The sequence below is a fragment of the Anguilla anguilla genome, chromosome 4 (assembly GCF_013347855.1).
Source record: "Anguilla anguilla isolate fAngAng1 chromosome 4, fAngAng1.pri, whole genome shotgun sequence".
NCBI lineage: Eukaryota > Metazoa > Chordata > Actinopteri > Anguilliformes > Anguillidae > Anguilla > Anguilla anguilla.
In genome coordinates this window covers 19,333,846-19,348,538 of record NC_049204.1, presented here as the reverse complement: position 1 = coordinate 19,348,538, position 14,693 = coordinate 19,333,846, and the positions used below count along the sequence as shown (strand labels likewise).

The 14,693-nt window shown below is 41.1% G+C and overlaps 1 protein-coding gene and 1 long non-coding RNA gene across 3 annotated transcripts in view; one reads left to right on the top strand and one right to left on the bottom strand.

Moving 5' to 3' along the window:
• gnal (guanine nucleotide binding protein (G protein), alpha activating activity polypeptide, olfactory type) overlaps window positions 1–14,693 on the top strand; it is a 65,583-nt gene that overhangs the window by 23,078 nt on the left and 27,812 nt on the right. For both annotated transcript variants that reach the window (XM_035415735.1, XM_035415736.1), the window contains exon 5: window positions 6,352–6,449. In XM_035415735.1, the coding sequence (XP_035271626.1) occupies window positions 6,352–6,449 (98 nt within the window). The remainder of the gene's footprint in view (window positions 1–6,351; window positions 6,450–14,693) is intronic.
• LOC118226260 lies at window positions 10,053–11,483 on the bottom strand. The gene is made up of 3 exons (XR_004765005.1): window positions 11,402–11,483; window positions 11,027–11,165; window positions 10,053–10,375 (listed from the first exon to the last, which is right to left on the bottom strand). It is a non-coding gene; the product is annotated as an uncharacterized LOC118226260 (long non-coding RNA).

Sequence of the window (14,693 nt, the reverse complement as noted above, 5' to 3'; positions counted from 1 at the left end):
AGACACTGGATCACACTCCGATTCTGCAGTCAGGCCATATATGAGTGATGGGGGACGGAGTGTAGCACAGTGGGTAAGGAACTGGACTTGTAACCGAAAGGTTGCAGGTTCGATTCCCGGGTAGGACACTGCCGTTGTACCCTTGAGCAAGGTACTTAACCGAAATTGCTTCAGTATATATCCAGCTGTATAAATGGATACAATGTAAAATGCTATGCAAAAAAGTCGTGTAAGTCGCTCTGGATAAGAGAGTCTGCTAAATGCCTGTAATGTAATGTGATGATGGAGAAAAGTGCATGTTCACTGAAATGAAAATAAAAAACTTTCTATTGACAGCTACTGATGAAAACCATAAGATTCTGTGTGCCTAAATGGGTGAAGATCTAGGCCTATGTGGAAGGATATGGCTAGCCATTAGTGTGTGTATTAGAATCAGTATGGGTTCACCCATAAAAATCCAGAAAAGTCTTCAAATCTGTACTTGCAAACAAAAATAATTTGAATTAGCAGCGTACAAGTATGTTTGAGTGCCAGTTTGCCAAACTAGTTGACTGACAATTAATAAATATAACTTGCAAATGTAGTAGTGGCCATTTTGTAGTCAGTATGTCACAATGCATGTATAACATTTCATTGTAAACTGAGAAATTAGAGGAATAATTAGAGGAATAATAATAACAATTAGAGGATAACTTTTCAGTTGACTGATCTGTTATTGAAGATGCAATGAAACAAATTGTGTTTATTTGTTCATTTGTTCAATGTTGCCAATAATGGCATCGTTTAGATTGAGCTTATCGTACAAGTTAAGAGCAGGATGCTTTGAACAAACTGGAGAGGCTGTCCCTGAGTGTTCCTGTGACATGTTTGTCCATCTGTCTGTGTCTGTGAATGTGCTTGTGGCAGGAAAGGGTAACAGAGATTGACAGGATGTGACTGCAAGGGTGGGCCTTTTTTTTTTGCTGTCCGGTTTTGTTTTGCACACTGCGACTGTGTCTGGCTGCAGGTTTCGGTGCTTTTTTGTCAGACGCAACCCATTGCTAAAAATAGGCATCTTTTCACTTGGCTGATGACTCACCGCAGCCCTAAGTGTGACACTGCAGCTAAACATAGATGAGAATGTAAAAGCAATACCTTTTCGGAAGTCAGCCCAGGCTTTTGAATCAAGACATGCATAGTCATGCATATAAAGGCACTCTCTTGGCCATTACAAAAGATGGCCGTTGAAAGATGGCATGGCTGAAATGACATCTACAGCACAATATTTACTTCTTCTCAAAATGGAGGGCTCCTCTGAATGTCCCTGCTCTGCATAAAAATCAATTGAAGGAGTCTGTCAATTACACCTCATTACATTCCCTTGAGCTTAGGTTTCACTTAGCTTACTCACAGTTGGGACAGAATACAGTACACATTAATAGTGAAACGGTGACCTTTTTATGATATCTTTATGATTTGCTGACATCAATCATAAATCATATTTTTACATATACCTGCACTTAGAGGAGAATTTGGCCTGCTTTTCGGCTTATAGAAGCTATAAGATGTGAAGTTATATGTCATGCTGCCAATAGGTTTGAAAGGAAGTGTAAGAATAGTGTTGATGGATTGTTTGTGTCATTTTCTGGGATGTGCATGGGCCTTATTGGTGAGAAGGAGGAAATAGAGGGGAGGAAAAAGAAATAGCATTGCTGTTTGTTGCAGTGTAGTATGCTATGCAGGGATGAAAAATAATCTGTATTTTGCTGTAGCCCGAATATACTCTCTTGCTCGCTCGCTTGCTCGCTCACTCGCTCATTCTCTGTCCACACAAGCGCTGTGCTTTGCCTTGATAGGTTGGAACTAATTACACATTTGGGGATTTGTTCTATTTTGAAAATGCACTGTACTGTAGGTTTAGATGGAAGCTGACAGGTGTATTCCTTACAATTTCCAAAAATGACAGTGACTCCAGTGAGGATTGGGGAAGGTTAAAGCCAATGTTGTGCTGTACTGTAATGGATGTATAATCAATAGTGTTCTTTGTAAGAGATAGAGAGAGAAAGCAAGAGAGTGAGGGAGAGAGAGAGATCTTGCTTGTGTGATAGCATATTTCAGGCTCAGTGAAGGCTTTTCTCTTGGTTGTCCTATAGTGCTGGATCAAGTTGGTTTCCTCAGTTCTTAAGATGAGCACAGTTTCTGTGGACAGGCAATAATAGTGCCTTTAATTGGCTGCATTGTTTATGTTTCATAGGGAGACCAGTTTTCAGAAAATACAAAGTATGATTTTCATGACTTGTAAAGGTAGTCTCATATCATTCATCACCATGCAGAGAAAGAATGTTGCACATGACATTTCATTTGAGTTTACGTGCTCAGTGAAACTGTATGATCACATATTTTTTATAGATTTTATTTATTCTTTATTTTATCGGGGCTACCCCAACTAGATTGAAATCTCTTTAAACACAACAGTAGGCCTATATGTCACATGCAGGACTTTCTTCATATCTAGATGATTGTGGCAGTCCAAAACTGAAATGCATGCCCTGGATGAATGAGCAAAAGTAAAATACAAATATACTAGAAAGCATCCGGATTTGAATCTGTCATGAAACAATGCAGAGTTACAGTATGTGCATTGTATGCAGCATTTTTACCCTTGGTGGGAAAAAAATAACACATTTGTTCACCCACACAGACCTCACATGAGAGTGGTTTCTCATCCAATATTTTTGAATTTGTGAAGTAGAGATGTGAGCCTCTTAGTCACAGTGAAAGTGAAAGCTTCATATAGGTGCAGCACTGTCGATGCGCGGGAGCACAAGGTTTCAACTGACTATGGCATTCCACAGATTGTGAGAAATGTGTAAAGCAGCAGAATTGTGAACGAATGTGTAAAAAACCTCCCCCCAAAAAACAGGAAGACACTGAATGATTGTGGGCCAAAACCAAGTGAAATCAGCTGCACAGTGTTTCATATCTTGACTTTAATGTTTACGATCTTAGCAAAACTGACGATCACAACGCAGGTGGTTTCATATCAGTAGCCTGCCTCGTTGCCTGCACGCGGACCCTGAGTGATGCTGCTCTCTCTGCTTCCGCAGTCAGAAGTGGCTTTTAGGCCTGGTGGTTTGAGATTGTTTAGTGGAGCAGGTTTAGAAAGAACCGGAAGAGCAGGATGTATTGGCGTATATTCTGTTGCAGGTAACGCACACCTCGTTTACTTTGTAGTAAAGTGGGGGATACCTCAGTTTGTGTCAGCATGGAGCACCTACTTAGCAGAAGAGTAACTTCTGAATTTTGGCTAGGTCTGCTGTGGGATTTATATTTGTATTTATATTTATATTTATTTATATTTATTGATATTTAAATCATTGCCTAACATAATAATACTTTTTTGTTAGTTATAATAACAATATTAGCAAAGTTGGGAAAAGTAATGGCCAAGTGTTGAGACGCAGTAAAATGTTCAGTGTTTGTTCAACTATAAACCAGTTTATTTATTTAACCTGGTAAAAGTGATTGAGAACAAATTCTCATTTGCAAACAAGTACATATGAGTCTGAAAAGGACCATGTGTACTCTATAAGAGTTGATTTAACACTGAACATTGTACTGCGTGAGTGACAGTGAAAGAAGATTATCTTCTGTGCTACAGGTTCCGCGGGTGACGGTTTTATGCTGTTGCACAGAAATGAAGTTGTTTTTCTTGACTGAGGCTTTCTAGAGGAAGTAAGGTTATTGTAATCTTCATTTGTATATTGTAGGTACTGTATGAATGGTTTTCAGTTCTTGTCATCAGTGGTTTGGCATGTTTTTGTTCTTCCTTATCAGAAAGTGCTTCATTTAGCTATTGGCTTTTTTGGGTTAGTATGCTCCCGAGAGTGACGTTTCTGTGTGGGAAAACAGAAAATTGAGAAATATAGTGTTTGATCACAAATAATCATCAAAGAATTCATATATTACTTTTAACTAATACACTGCTACTTTTTATCAGATCTTATCTTATTGTAAAAGTTGCAAGGGTATTAAATGTACTCAGATGTGTACTCTATAAGAGTTGATTTAACACTGAAAATTGTACTGCGTGAGTGACAGTGAAAGAAGAGATATCATCAGCTGGATACCCCCATACCGTACCGACCTGTAGGTTTTCAGTGGAGCGGAGATCCTTAGTGTGATAAAGCTCCTGTGCATGACAGCTCTCCCATCATCTTTCTGCATAAAGCACGCCCTTGTCCTAACGGGGTCAAATGCAGTTTGCGTGCTGTACTGACATTCCCAGTTAATGAGTAAAAAAAGAAATAGTGTCATTCAGACACAACGAAGGGGCTCCGTTTCTCTCGCCTTGCTCCTATTGGCCACGAGGCTGGAGGATGCCTATGACCATCATGACCATGTTGCTGGAACGCTGATCTGGACCGCCCACTTGATCTGACCGCAAAATCCATCCGCATGTGACAGTGTCAGTGGTGCTGTCGCTCCAGAAACTGTCTGCAGTTTGCCCTCAGGATGTACATTTTTCCCCACCGCGCTGAAGCCTCGTTGAGTTGATATTTAACCACTTGGAGTTACGTACACGTAGACGCATACACACACATGTAGGAGCCCAGGCCTCTGGGGGGAGGGGGGGGGGGGGGGGGGGTTGTCCCTAGAGGCTGGGTGGGAGGGGTTGTAATCTCCCTGGCAGGTGAGCAGATGAGCGGAATAACCAGGGGATTACCCTGAGCGCAAAGCGGCATCATTAACTTAACCCCGAGGGGTGCTGGGGTTCCCAGTCTTAAATGTCTCTAATGACTCTCTTTCTATTGCCCTTGTGCTAATGAAGGCTTTTTATAAAAGACCAGTTGGCAAATTAAATGAACCAGCACTTCACCTCTTCACAGAGCCAATCAGGGTATTAGAGCCATGTCGGGGCATTCTCAGTAAGCAGAGCTCTCGTGCAGTTCTCAAAAGTCCTTCTCTTTAAATGGGTGTCTTACTAGGCTTTGATAACGGTGTCATCATGCCTGAGAATGTGTCATACCGTACCCAAAAACTTGTTTCATTTGTTTGCTTTGTTTGTTAGTGGACATACTTTTTCTGGCCAAAAAGAACAGTATCAGTCATATATTAGGAAACCCAATTTTTGGAAGCATCTTGCGCACCCATGTGACATGATTTAGAGCTCATTAATTTAGGGAGTAACTATACCATTAGCAGTCAGTCATTGTTTTCTGCACTGTTTGGTTTAAATTAAAATTCTAAATGAATGTTTTCACTCTGCTGAGTTTGCTCTCCAATGGTTACCGATGCAAGTCTATAAATATTCTTTGTGAGATCAGATGGAAAGAACGAAACTCTTAGTTATAAATAATAGTGGCAGATTCCAAATCCAGATTCTTCTGCTATGTCCCTCTGTTTCATTCGCCTGCTTCCCCCTGACTGTTCTTCGGGCGCGATTGTCTTTTCCAGTGACGGAGTGTGACGTCTTTCTGGCGTTCTTTCTTCGTAACGTCACTGGGACGCGGCGTCGTCGATCTTCTCCCTGCGCCGCGCGCGGTTTGTTTTTCTGCGTTTGTGTTGTTCGGCAGTCGCGCCTGGGCTCTCTGGGCTCTTTATGTTTACCGCCCTGCCACCGCGAGCAGCAGGTGTGAAAAAAACAAAAAAAACCTGCTCTCTTTCTAAGAACCCGTGTCAGATTATCTTCTGTGATGCAGGTTCCGCGGGTGACAGTTTTATGCTGTTGCGCAGAAATGAAGTTGTTTTTCTTGACTGAGGCTTTCTAGAGGAAGTAAGGTTATTGTAATCTTCATTTGTATATTGTAGGTACTGTATGAATGGTGTTCAGTTCTTGTCATCAGTGGTTTGGCATGTTTTTGTTCTTCCTTTTCTGGGGTGACATAGCTCAGGAGGTAAGACCGATTGTCTGGCAGTCGGAGGGTTGCCGGTTCAAACCCTGCCCTGGGCGTGTCGAAGTGTCCTTGAGCAAGACACCTAACCCCTAACTGCTCTGGCAAATGAGAGGCATCAATTGTAAAGCGCTTTGGATAAAAGCGCTATATAAATGCAGTCCATTTACCATCCTTATCAGAAAGTGCTTAATTTAGCTATTGGCTTTTTTGGGTTAGTATGCTCCCGAGAGTGACGTTTCTGTGTGGGAAAACAGAAAATTGAGAAATATAGTGTTTGATCACAAATAATCATCAAAGAATTCATATATTACTTTTAACTAATACACTGTTACTTTTTATCAGATCTTATCTTATTGTAAAAGTTGCAAGGGTATTAAATGTACTCAGATGTGCCTATTAGATGTACTAAAGATGAATTCTGTTCACTGTTGAATATAGGACACTCTAATTCCTGTGTCTTTTCTGTTCCCATCAGGAATTCTTCGACCATGCAAAGAAGCTGTGGGACGACGAAGGGGTGAAGGCCTGCTTTGAGCGCTCCAACGAGTACCAGCTCATTGACTGTGCGCAGTAGTGAGTATCCTGTCCGCTTCTCCCCTGTCTGATTGTGCTCCGACGTTCGCACCCCACACACCTGAGCCACGGCCGATATCAGCTTTCATCCCGGGGACAGTAAGATGAGAGCATTACAGTAAAGGGATCTGCTTGTTGGCATGCATACATCAAACACCTTCTCTCTCTCTTTTTTAAGGAGAGTGGACAGCCTGTCCAGTTTGCTTTTTAGAGACAGGGAAGGCAGAGATGGTTGCAGGTAGAGCAAGATATAAAGATTGAGACCGTAGTACTGAAAGTGTCTAGGCTACGAATGGAGTCCTCAGCCACACAGCGGATTTGTATGTGGCTTGGAGGATTTGCTGCTTCACAGACCTCACCACGCGTCTTGCCACTCTTTGTAGTTCTATTGGTCGTCCAGTTTGCCCATCTTTGGAGGCGCGTTCTGGTTCATTTTTCCATGAGTAAACTCAGTGAGTCGTATCCAATGGTTCAGTGAGGACACATTCTCTTGTGAGTCATCGTTTCAGTCCTTCCTGTAGTGTGTATTGAGGCTGAAGTTTACACATGCATGCAAGTACAATTTCAGACATACAAAAGAGTATTGGCCCCACACATACAGTCTGCCTTCGGACTAATCATAGTAGTTAGCAATAGTGGGAATGTGCATTTTATGTACAAGAATAATGCTATGTATTCTAAAATAAAATTGGGATGGCAGGTATGCCATCCCGCCAAGTTACGCCTTGGCGGGGGCATGCCCCATACCTATACAGCACCGAGAGTTTGGCACTTTTCAGGGTTCCCCACAGAAATAACCACAACAGCCACAGACACTCAGCCCTTAAAAACATTACATTCTGTACATTCTGACCCCATTTCAACAGACCGATTTCATAAACAACTTCACATGTCCACACAATAAAGCCCCAAACTAAGGGGATTTTGCGTTTTCTCCTTATTCTTCTCCTTCTTCTTCTTCTTCTCATTCTTATTTTTCCTGCCGCCTATCCCACTAACAACATGTCTCCCCATTGGACATTTTACGGACACCAGCCAAATCCTCATCCTCACGACCCAATCAAAAACTTGCATACACACGCAAAATACCCATACCTTTTTACTCTGAAACATTTCCAGTTTAAACAGCTAATCTGCCTGTGGCCTAGTGGGTAAGATTATCGTCTTGGGAACAAGGGGTCGTAGGTTCAAGCCCAGCTAGGGACATGTTTCTTTAACCTGCTTTTACCCTCACTAATATATATACATATCTACCCGCCGTTCACCGAACGTATACACTGCATTATGACGTACCGTCTGCACGTTCACTTATTAACCGGCTACAATATTGCAGAGCCATATGGATTCAACGGGAGCTGTTCTGTGCTTACTGGCCTGTGTTCTTTAAAACCACGGACAGGTTTGCTAGTGATATTTCATGCATTGCACAGCTATGTCATGGTGCTGCACTAACAAAGTCACAGACTGGTAAACGTCTGGTTGAAGGATTGAATCCCGCCTCGCCCTCAGGCAGATCATTTCCTCTTTTACACTAACGTTTTCTTACGCTTATATTTGCTTTACCAAAACTCACTCACGGCCACCCATATGCATTTCATGACGGCAAATGTATTCGTTTTATTAAAAATGTTACACCAGTTCACCACTGTGCTATTTCTACTAACTATATTTCTTCACTTGCCTACCCTACAAAACCTTCTTATCAGCAAACGCCGCGTTTCTACATTCATGTTACCTCGCCCTGTTCTCTATCTAGCCACATACAATTACTACGTTCTTTCAAGTCACTTGGCCCTGTGTTTTATAATCTTACCATTTTACAATGTCATGCAAACGTTGTGTCAGATCAAAGTGTCAAATATTTCGAATTGCCTCATGTAACACATTTAAATTCATGTGGAAAACTGCTGGTGAGTAACTACAGTAAGCATATTTCTCCAGAAAACATGTTTATACTCGCTTCTGAATGCTTTGCTACGTACAATAAATACTGCATGTGAAATGCGTATTGTACATACATACATAGAGAACTTCTTTATCCCCATGGGGACATTTCCCTCGCAGCATGTTACATTCACATTTATGAACAGACATCTATACCAAGAAACATACAATCATTCACGCAACAGAAAGGCTGTGCAGCGAAATACATACATACCAATACAAATTGGACATATAGACGCCTATTCAATCAATCTTGACTGTGAGAAAGCCATCCATGCATATGTTTGGCCTGTCCATGTACTGCATGCTTACACACACAGGGCCAAGTGACTTGAAAGAATTGAGGAAATATTGGGTAGCATTGCTGTGGAATACATCTTATTTAATTTCGGTGAGGTAAGATAGCCTATATTGTTTCTAGTACCGTAACTTGGCGTCATTTTGATATCAATACTTTTAATGGCAGGCCTGGATTTTGGGAGTGTGAATGAATGAGTTCTAGACGGTGTATGTATTGTATGCGTGAGTAACTTGGCATTTTTGTACGTTGAAAACGTGTTTTTTATGAGATACCAATATACCAAGAGACTTTTTGAACTACTAAATGTAGAATGCTTCTTCATATAGGCCCCTTTATGTATTTCTCAATATAGGACTGTACTGATCCTTTCATAAAGTATAAGTTCCCCAGAAAATTGGTTGCATAATGCATGGCACTGTAAAAGAAAATTAGCTGAATATTTACAGCAAATTACTGGCTACTAGTTGAAGTACTTCACAGTAATTTTCTGTTAAAATATTCACAGTAATTTACTGTAACATATTCTCAGTAAATTACAATTAAATGACAACTATACACAGTAAGCAAGGATATGGATTGGTAAACAAGGACCATGGATTGGTGTAATATAACTGTATGCTACTGTACAATTACAATAATCAGCCTTTTCTAAATTACAGTAATCACCTGTATTTTCACATAGCAAGTGTAAAAGCAGTAGTGCTAAGTAGTGCATAATTTACTGTAAAATTACAGTTAATATTGTTAAATACTACAAATTTGACCATTTCATGTAATTTATAATAATACATTGCATGTATGTAGCACCCGCCTCAACCACCACCAGTGTGTTGCACCCACCCGGTTATGGTGATGCATGACAACCATTTTGCACCAGAATGTGCTTCACATCCGCTGAGGTAGCGTGGGAGAGAACTATTTTTTAGCCAATTAAATCAGGGAATGATTAGGTAGCAGGTTGAGAGAGCCAGGCTGGGGAATTTAGCCAAGCTACCGGGGAACCCGCAACTCTTTGTGATGAGTGTCATGCCGTCTTTAATGCCCACTGTGAGTCAGGACATCTCACCCAGAAGACAGCATATCCTTCAGCAGTGTCCTCATTACTGCACTGGGGCATTGGGGAATATTTGACCAGAGGGAAGATTGCCCCCTACTGGCCCATCAACACCTCTTTCAGCAGCAACTTTTTGCCAGGAGGTCTCCCATCCAAGTACTAACAAAGCTCAGACTGGCATAGCTTCAGCCATTCAGCAGGAGCAAGGCTCATGGTGGTATGGCTGCTGGCATTGGACACCTTTTCTAATCAGGTAAATTAATATAAATACAAAGACAATATTCATTTTACATATTAAGAAGTTTTTTTAATGCTGAAAAAATGTATTTGCAATGGACTTAGAACACCATGAAGAATTTATCAATCAGAAGCTTACGCAATGACAACCGCATACAAACAATCAGTTTCTATTTCACATTTTTAGTATGCAAAACTGTAAAAAAAAAAAAAAATCCATAAAACTATAAAACCTTAAATGTAAACACAGTATACAGTCCAGTCAAGAAAATTATGTCTACGCTGACATCCACTGAAAATCAACTAGTTTTCTGAGAAAAGTGCAAACTCTCTGGTTGAACCCTCTTCTTTGATTTTGAGCCCCTCTCTGGTTTGGTACCTAAGAAGCACCTGTAAACAAAATGCCAAGACAAAAGCTTTCAGTTTCATAGATGTTTTGGCATTGTTTCTCCAAGGTACATGCAATAATGCCTCTTTCCTTCAAACACTGAAATACCACAAAGAAAATTACTGAAAGCCAAGTGAGATTGATGCCACATTTATTTCATCACACAGCAATGCAGCCTGATAAGTATGGCTCATCAGATGCATTACAGTTGTAAAATGCTCAATTAAACTGACAAGTTGGCTAATAATTTCAGTATAAAATCATGTTAGATCAGACAATGCCCTCTTCTCAAATTATTTTAATTTAGTGCTTTGATAGTGGATATTCTTTGCTCACAAGTCTTGTAAGCAACCTCATTTCAAAAGAAAAGGATCAATTCCTTAGCCCCAAAAAATCAATTATTCGCTCATCCATTTATTGACTTTATCATTTTAGATAGCTAGGCTAACATGAAGTTAATGCTAACACACAACACACTCCAGCTACAAAGCCTTACTAATGAAAGCACAATCATCATCTTAGTTACAAGATTTAATAGTATACTGTATCTATATGAATACAGCTGTATACTATAATACAGTCATAATGGAAAAAACACTGTTAGTGAAGCTATCTGAATGCTGAAATAAAACTTTATACTGGTTAACACTGACCGTATCTGTCTAGTAGTTGACTCCGAATTTGCTATCGGTGCCTCTTCACTCGGTTTCAACCACAGCTGCCATATCCCATAAGGCTGCGTGGTCCAGTTCAATTCAAATTTCACTGTATTTTGCTGTAACATTGCCTAGCCTGCATTGATTTCAGAGTAATATTTTGATTACATTGTGAAATATTACTGTTAAATATTGAAAAATTCAGGTAACCATTGATTTCACAGTAAAATGCTGATTACAATATTTACTGTGAAATTGTTATTGTTAAATCTTGTAAAATTCGGGTAATTTATAACATATATTGGTTTACATTACTGCTACATTTGGTTTACATTGGTTCACATAGTGCGTACTATGAAGGAAGTTACCTACCTTAGTAGTCACAGCAGGAATGACAAACACAAAGGTGAATTCTGACAGAGCTGCAGTGTAACTGTCAGGATGTCTCTTCATAGAGCACCGCATGTGTTACCATAGTTACTATATCCCAGCAACCCAACAGAAGGCGGTTACTGACCTTGCTGTCAACAGCCCACTCCCAGTTCTCATTTGGAACTGTCCTGGGCTGACAATGATCGACTTGCTCTCGACTTTGAGCAGTGCTCAGTGGTGACCAAAACATCTTTTGATAAAGTTATGTCTTAGTGAGAGATGGGGAAGCACAGGTACAGACTTAGTGAAATGTCTCCCTTCCATTCTCTCAATGCTTATTTTAATAAAAAATAACTAATTTCTGTGAGGGGAAAGGAAAACAAGATCTATTTTGACTCAAAGCACAAAGATCAACCAGCAGGCTCTGTGGCATAAAGCAGGAGCCGTGTTGTGCAGTTGGCAACATTGAAATTATTTTAAAGCAGTGTTTTAGAACTTTTGTTTGCAATGGACATTTGTTGTTTATTTTTTATAGAGGTTCTATCATTTGAATACATGTGGCAACTCTGCCTTGAATATATGAGTCTGCCAACCATGTATACATGCAGGGATGATGATAATATTTAGTATGATCACTTGACATGTTTTAGAGCTCCACACACCACAGGGCAAATACAGCACTCAGCCAGTTTAATGGCTTTTAGGTTCCCTTTCAGTCCCTAGCATGTGGAGGCGATGCTCATTGGCACGCTTAGCCGTCAGGTAAGGCCAGGTCAAGTCAGGTCCAGTGCTCCTGTGGGTAAAGCTGCGCGTTAGCCTCTCAGGACAGCGCTGACGCAGAGGCGTGGCCCCACATGCCCTTTCATTGGCCGCGATTCTCCAGAAACTTCTCCAGCGTCCGGCCTCCTCCCCCAGCCGCAAACTCTGGGTGAACCCGGACAGGAAGTGTCCGAGGGGGCAGACGCGGTGTGGGCCATGCCGGACCCACACTCTGCTCTTTTTCCACTGCGTGCTGCAGACAATGAGCCGAGATCCTCTGTGTCACAGGTCGCCACTCGTTTGTATACAGGAAGGTGAACCACAGCCATTTCCCTGCTCACCCTTATGTGGCTTTGGCATCCTTCGCCGTTTCTGTTAGCGTCGAGCAGTTCCTACCCACCTCACGTCTTCTTTGCCTTGTGGGGTTTGTAGTAATAGTAATCATTTTACTTATTAAGCAGCTGTGCAGATTCATGGTCATTGTATGCCAATGTATGTAATAAATAAACATACAATTGAGTGAGGATAATCAGATTAATTTTTCTGGTGTTGGTATGTTGGTACTAAGTAGTCAAAACAAGTTTAAAACATTTTAGTAAATGTAATACAAATGATTACATGAAATAAATGTAATTAAACCATTAAGAAAAGGCCAAAATAAAAATAGGGGTTAGGGTTAGGGTTAGGGTTATGATTCTGAAGCATACACATGATGGATTACGCGCAGTAACAATCTGGCGTGAGAGCCATTTTCTCGTTGTCCCTGTTTGGAAGTTCCCCATTGTGACAGAGTACCTTAAAGCAGGCTGACTAACCGGATACAAACAGCCCTCAAGTGTTTGCACATGGAGTCCGTGTTCAAATCTCTTTACGCTGTGACTCACTGCGGCCTTAATGTGTCCTTGTTTAATTAACTTGCTTGTCCAACGTGCTCGTCACAAATGTTTTCCATTGACTTTTTTTTCCTCTGTAAGAACACAAATTCTGCCTCCGAAATGGCTCTCTCAATTTGGAATGTCCAGTCGTATTTGTAAGCTGGTGTTAAACCCGCCGTCGCCCTCTGTGTAAATTCAACGGAGCAGACACAGACAAGCACACGCTCTCCGAAACATGCTCTGCTGTCAGCCACCACTCTTTTCACTCCACATACAACAGCTGCACCTGTTTAGTCATTGCAGTGGAGCAGTACCCTTCGCCCACCACTTTGCTCTGACTGACTGATCAGGCACCGGATCAACCAGAGGGGGTCACTGTGATGAGACACACCGCCAGTTTTGCCAGATTCGAAAATGGTGAACCCACCAGAAGCCGTTTCTCCTCCGCACAATAGCATAAAAAAGTAGCTGAATTGGGGAGGGGATTTTGCGCAGTCTGACAACACTGCATACCACCAGCTGGATTTCTTCCTCCCAGGGGGGCTACTGACCGTATGCCCAACACTGGCATGGCCAGGATGATACTGGGACCATGGGGCTTGAGTCCTAGCAGGATGAGCTGCCCTGCAGCCTGCAGATGTTCATTTTGATTCATTTATTTGGGGGCAGCACACGGCCTGGAAATCACAGCACAGCTTCCTGAGGTGGTGATGCGTAAGTTGGTTTTATAACTTATGTGGCTTGGCAGGCCCGACTCCCAATGATTTCACAAAAGAAGTCATGAAGGATGACATTTTCACTGAGGTCACATGTACTGAGGCCAATATTTGATCTCATAAAAGTTTGAGAAACTGAAAATACCCAACCATGCACTCTCAACAATATGTTTAAATTCCTCTTTGGAAGTTTGTCATCATTTTCTGTGTAACAAGACAACATCCAGAGCATTAATACAGCAGGCAAATTAACTTCTGTTCATAATCGCTACAGACTGCCCACTGCATATGAATGCTTTTAAAGAGCAATGGAGTAGGCCTGCTGTATTTTTCTGCATTTGAAGTGCTTAGCTATATATAGCAGCTTCTTCCAGGCCATTGTCACATGCAGTCAAAGGGAAATACATCTTGTCCTGGAAATTTAAGTGCCAGAAAGGATACAGTACTTTGAGAACTGATGATCTAGTTAACTATTTGTCCATTTGTGCCAGTGTTGAAGCCATCTGTTTATTTTTATTCATCAAAACATTTGCTTAGCTTCCTCATTAAGAGGGCCAAGGTAATAATAACAGAACTATAGGGCTGCACATTTTTATGTTTACATTTTGGCATTTTGCAGTCACTCTTAGTTACTTAAAGAAATGGCTACATATAGCCTTTGGCAACAAATAGTGCCAATGCCAAGTCGTCAATGTCACAAGCATTAGTTGTAGTCAATACTTAATCTTGTAACATAAAGTTAGATTCCATAGTACGTGCAAGAGGGAAATGGTTCATGCAGTATTTATAGGAAGTAGGGGGGTGTACAGTGCGTTAAGTGCTCAGTGCTACAGTAGATTAAATTGCGTTCTGAAAAAAAAAACCTAAAATTTGCAAGGATGTAGACACCCCTATGCCGAGAAACTGGCATAACTTAAATTTATAACTAATCACAGCAATATT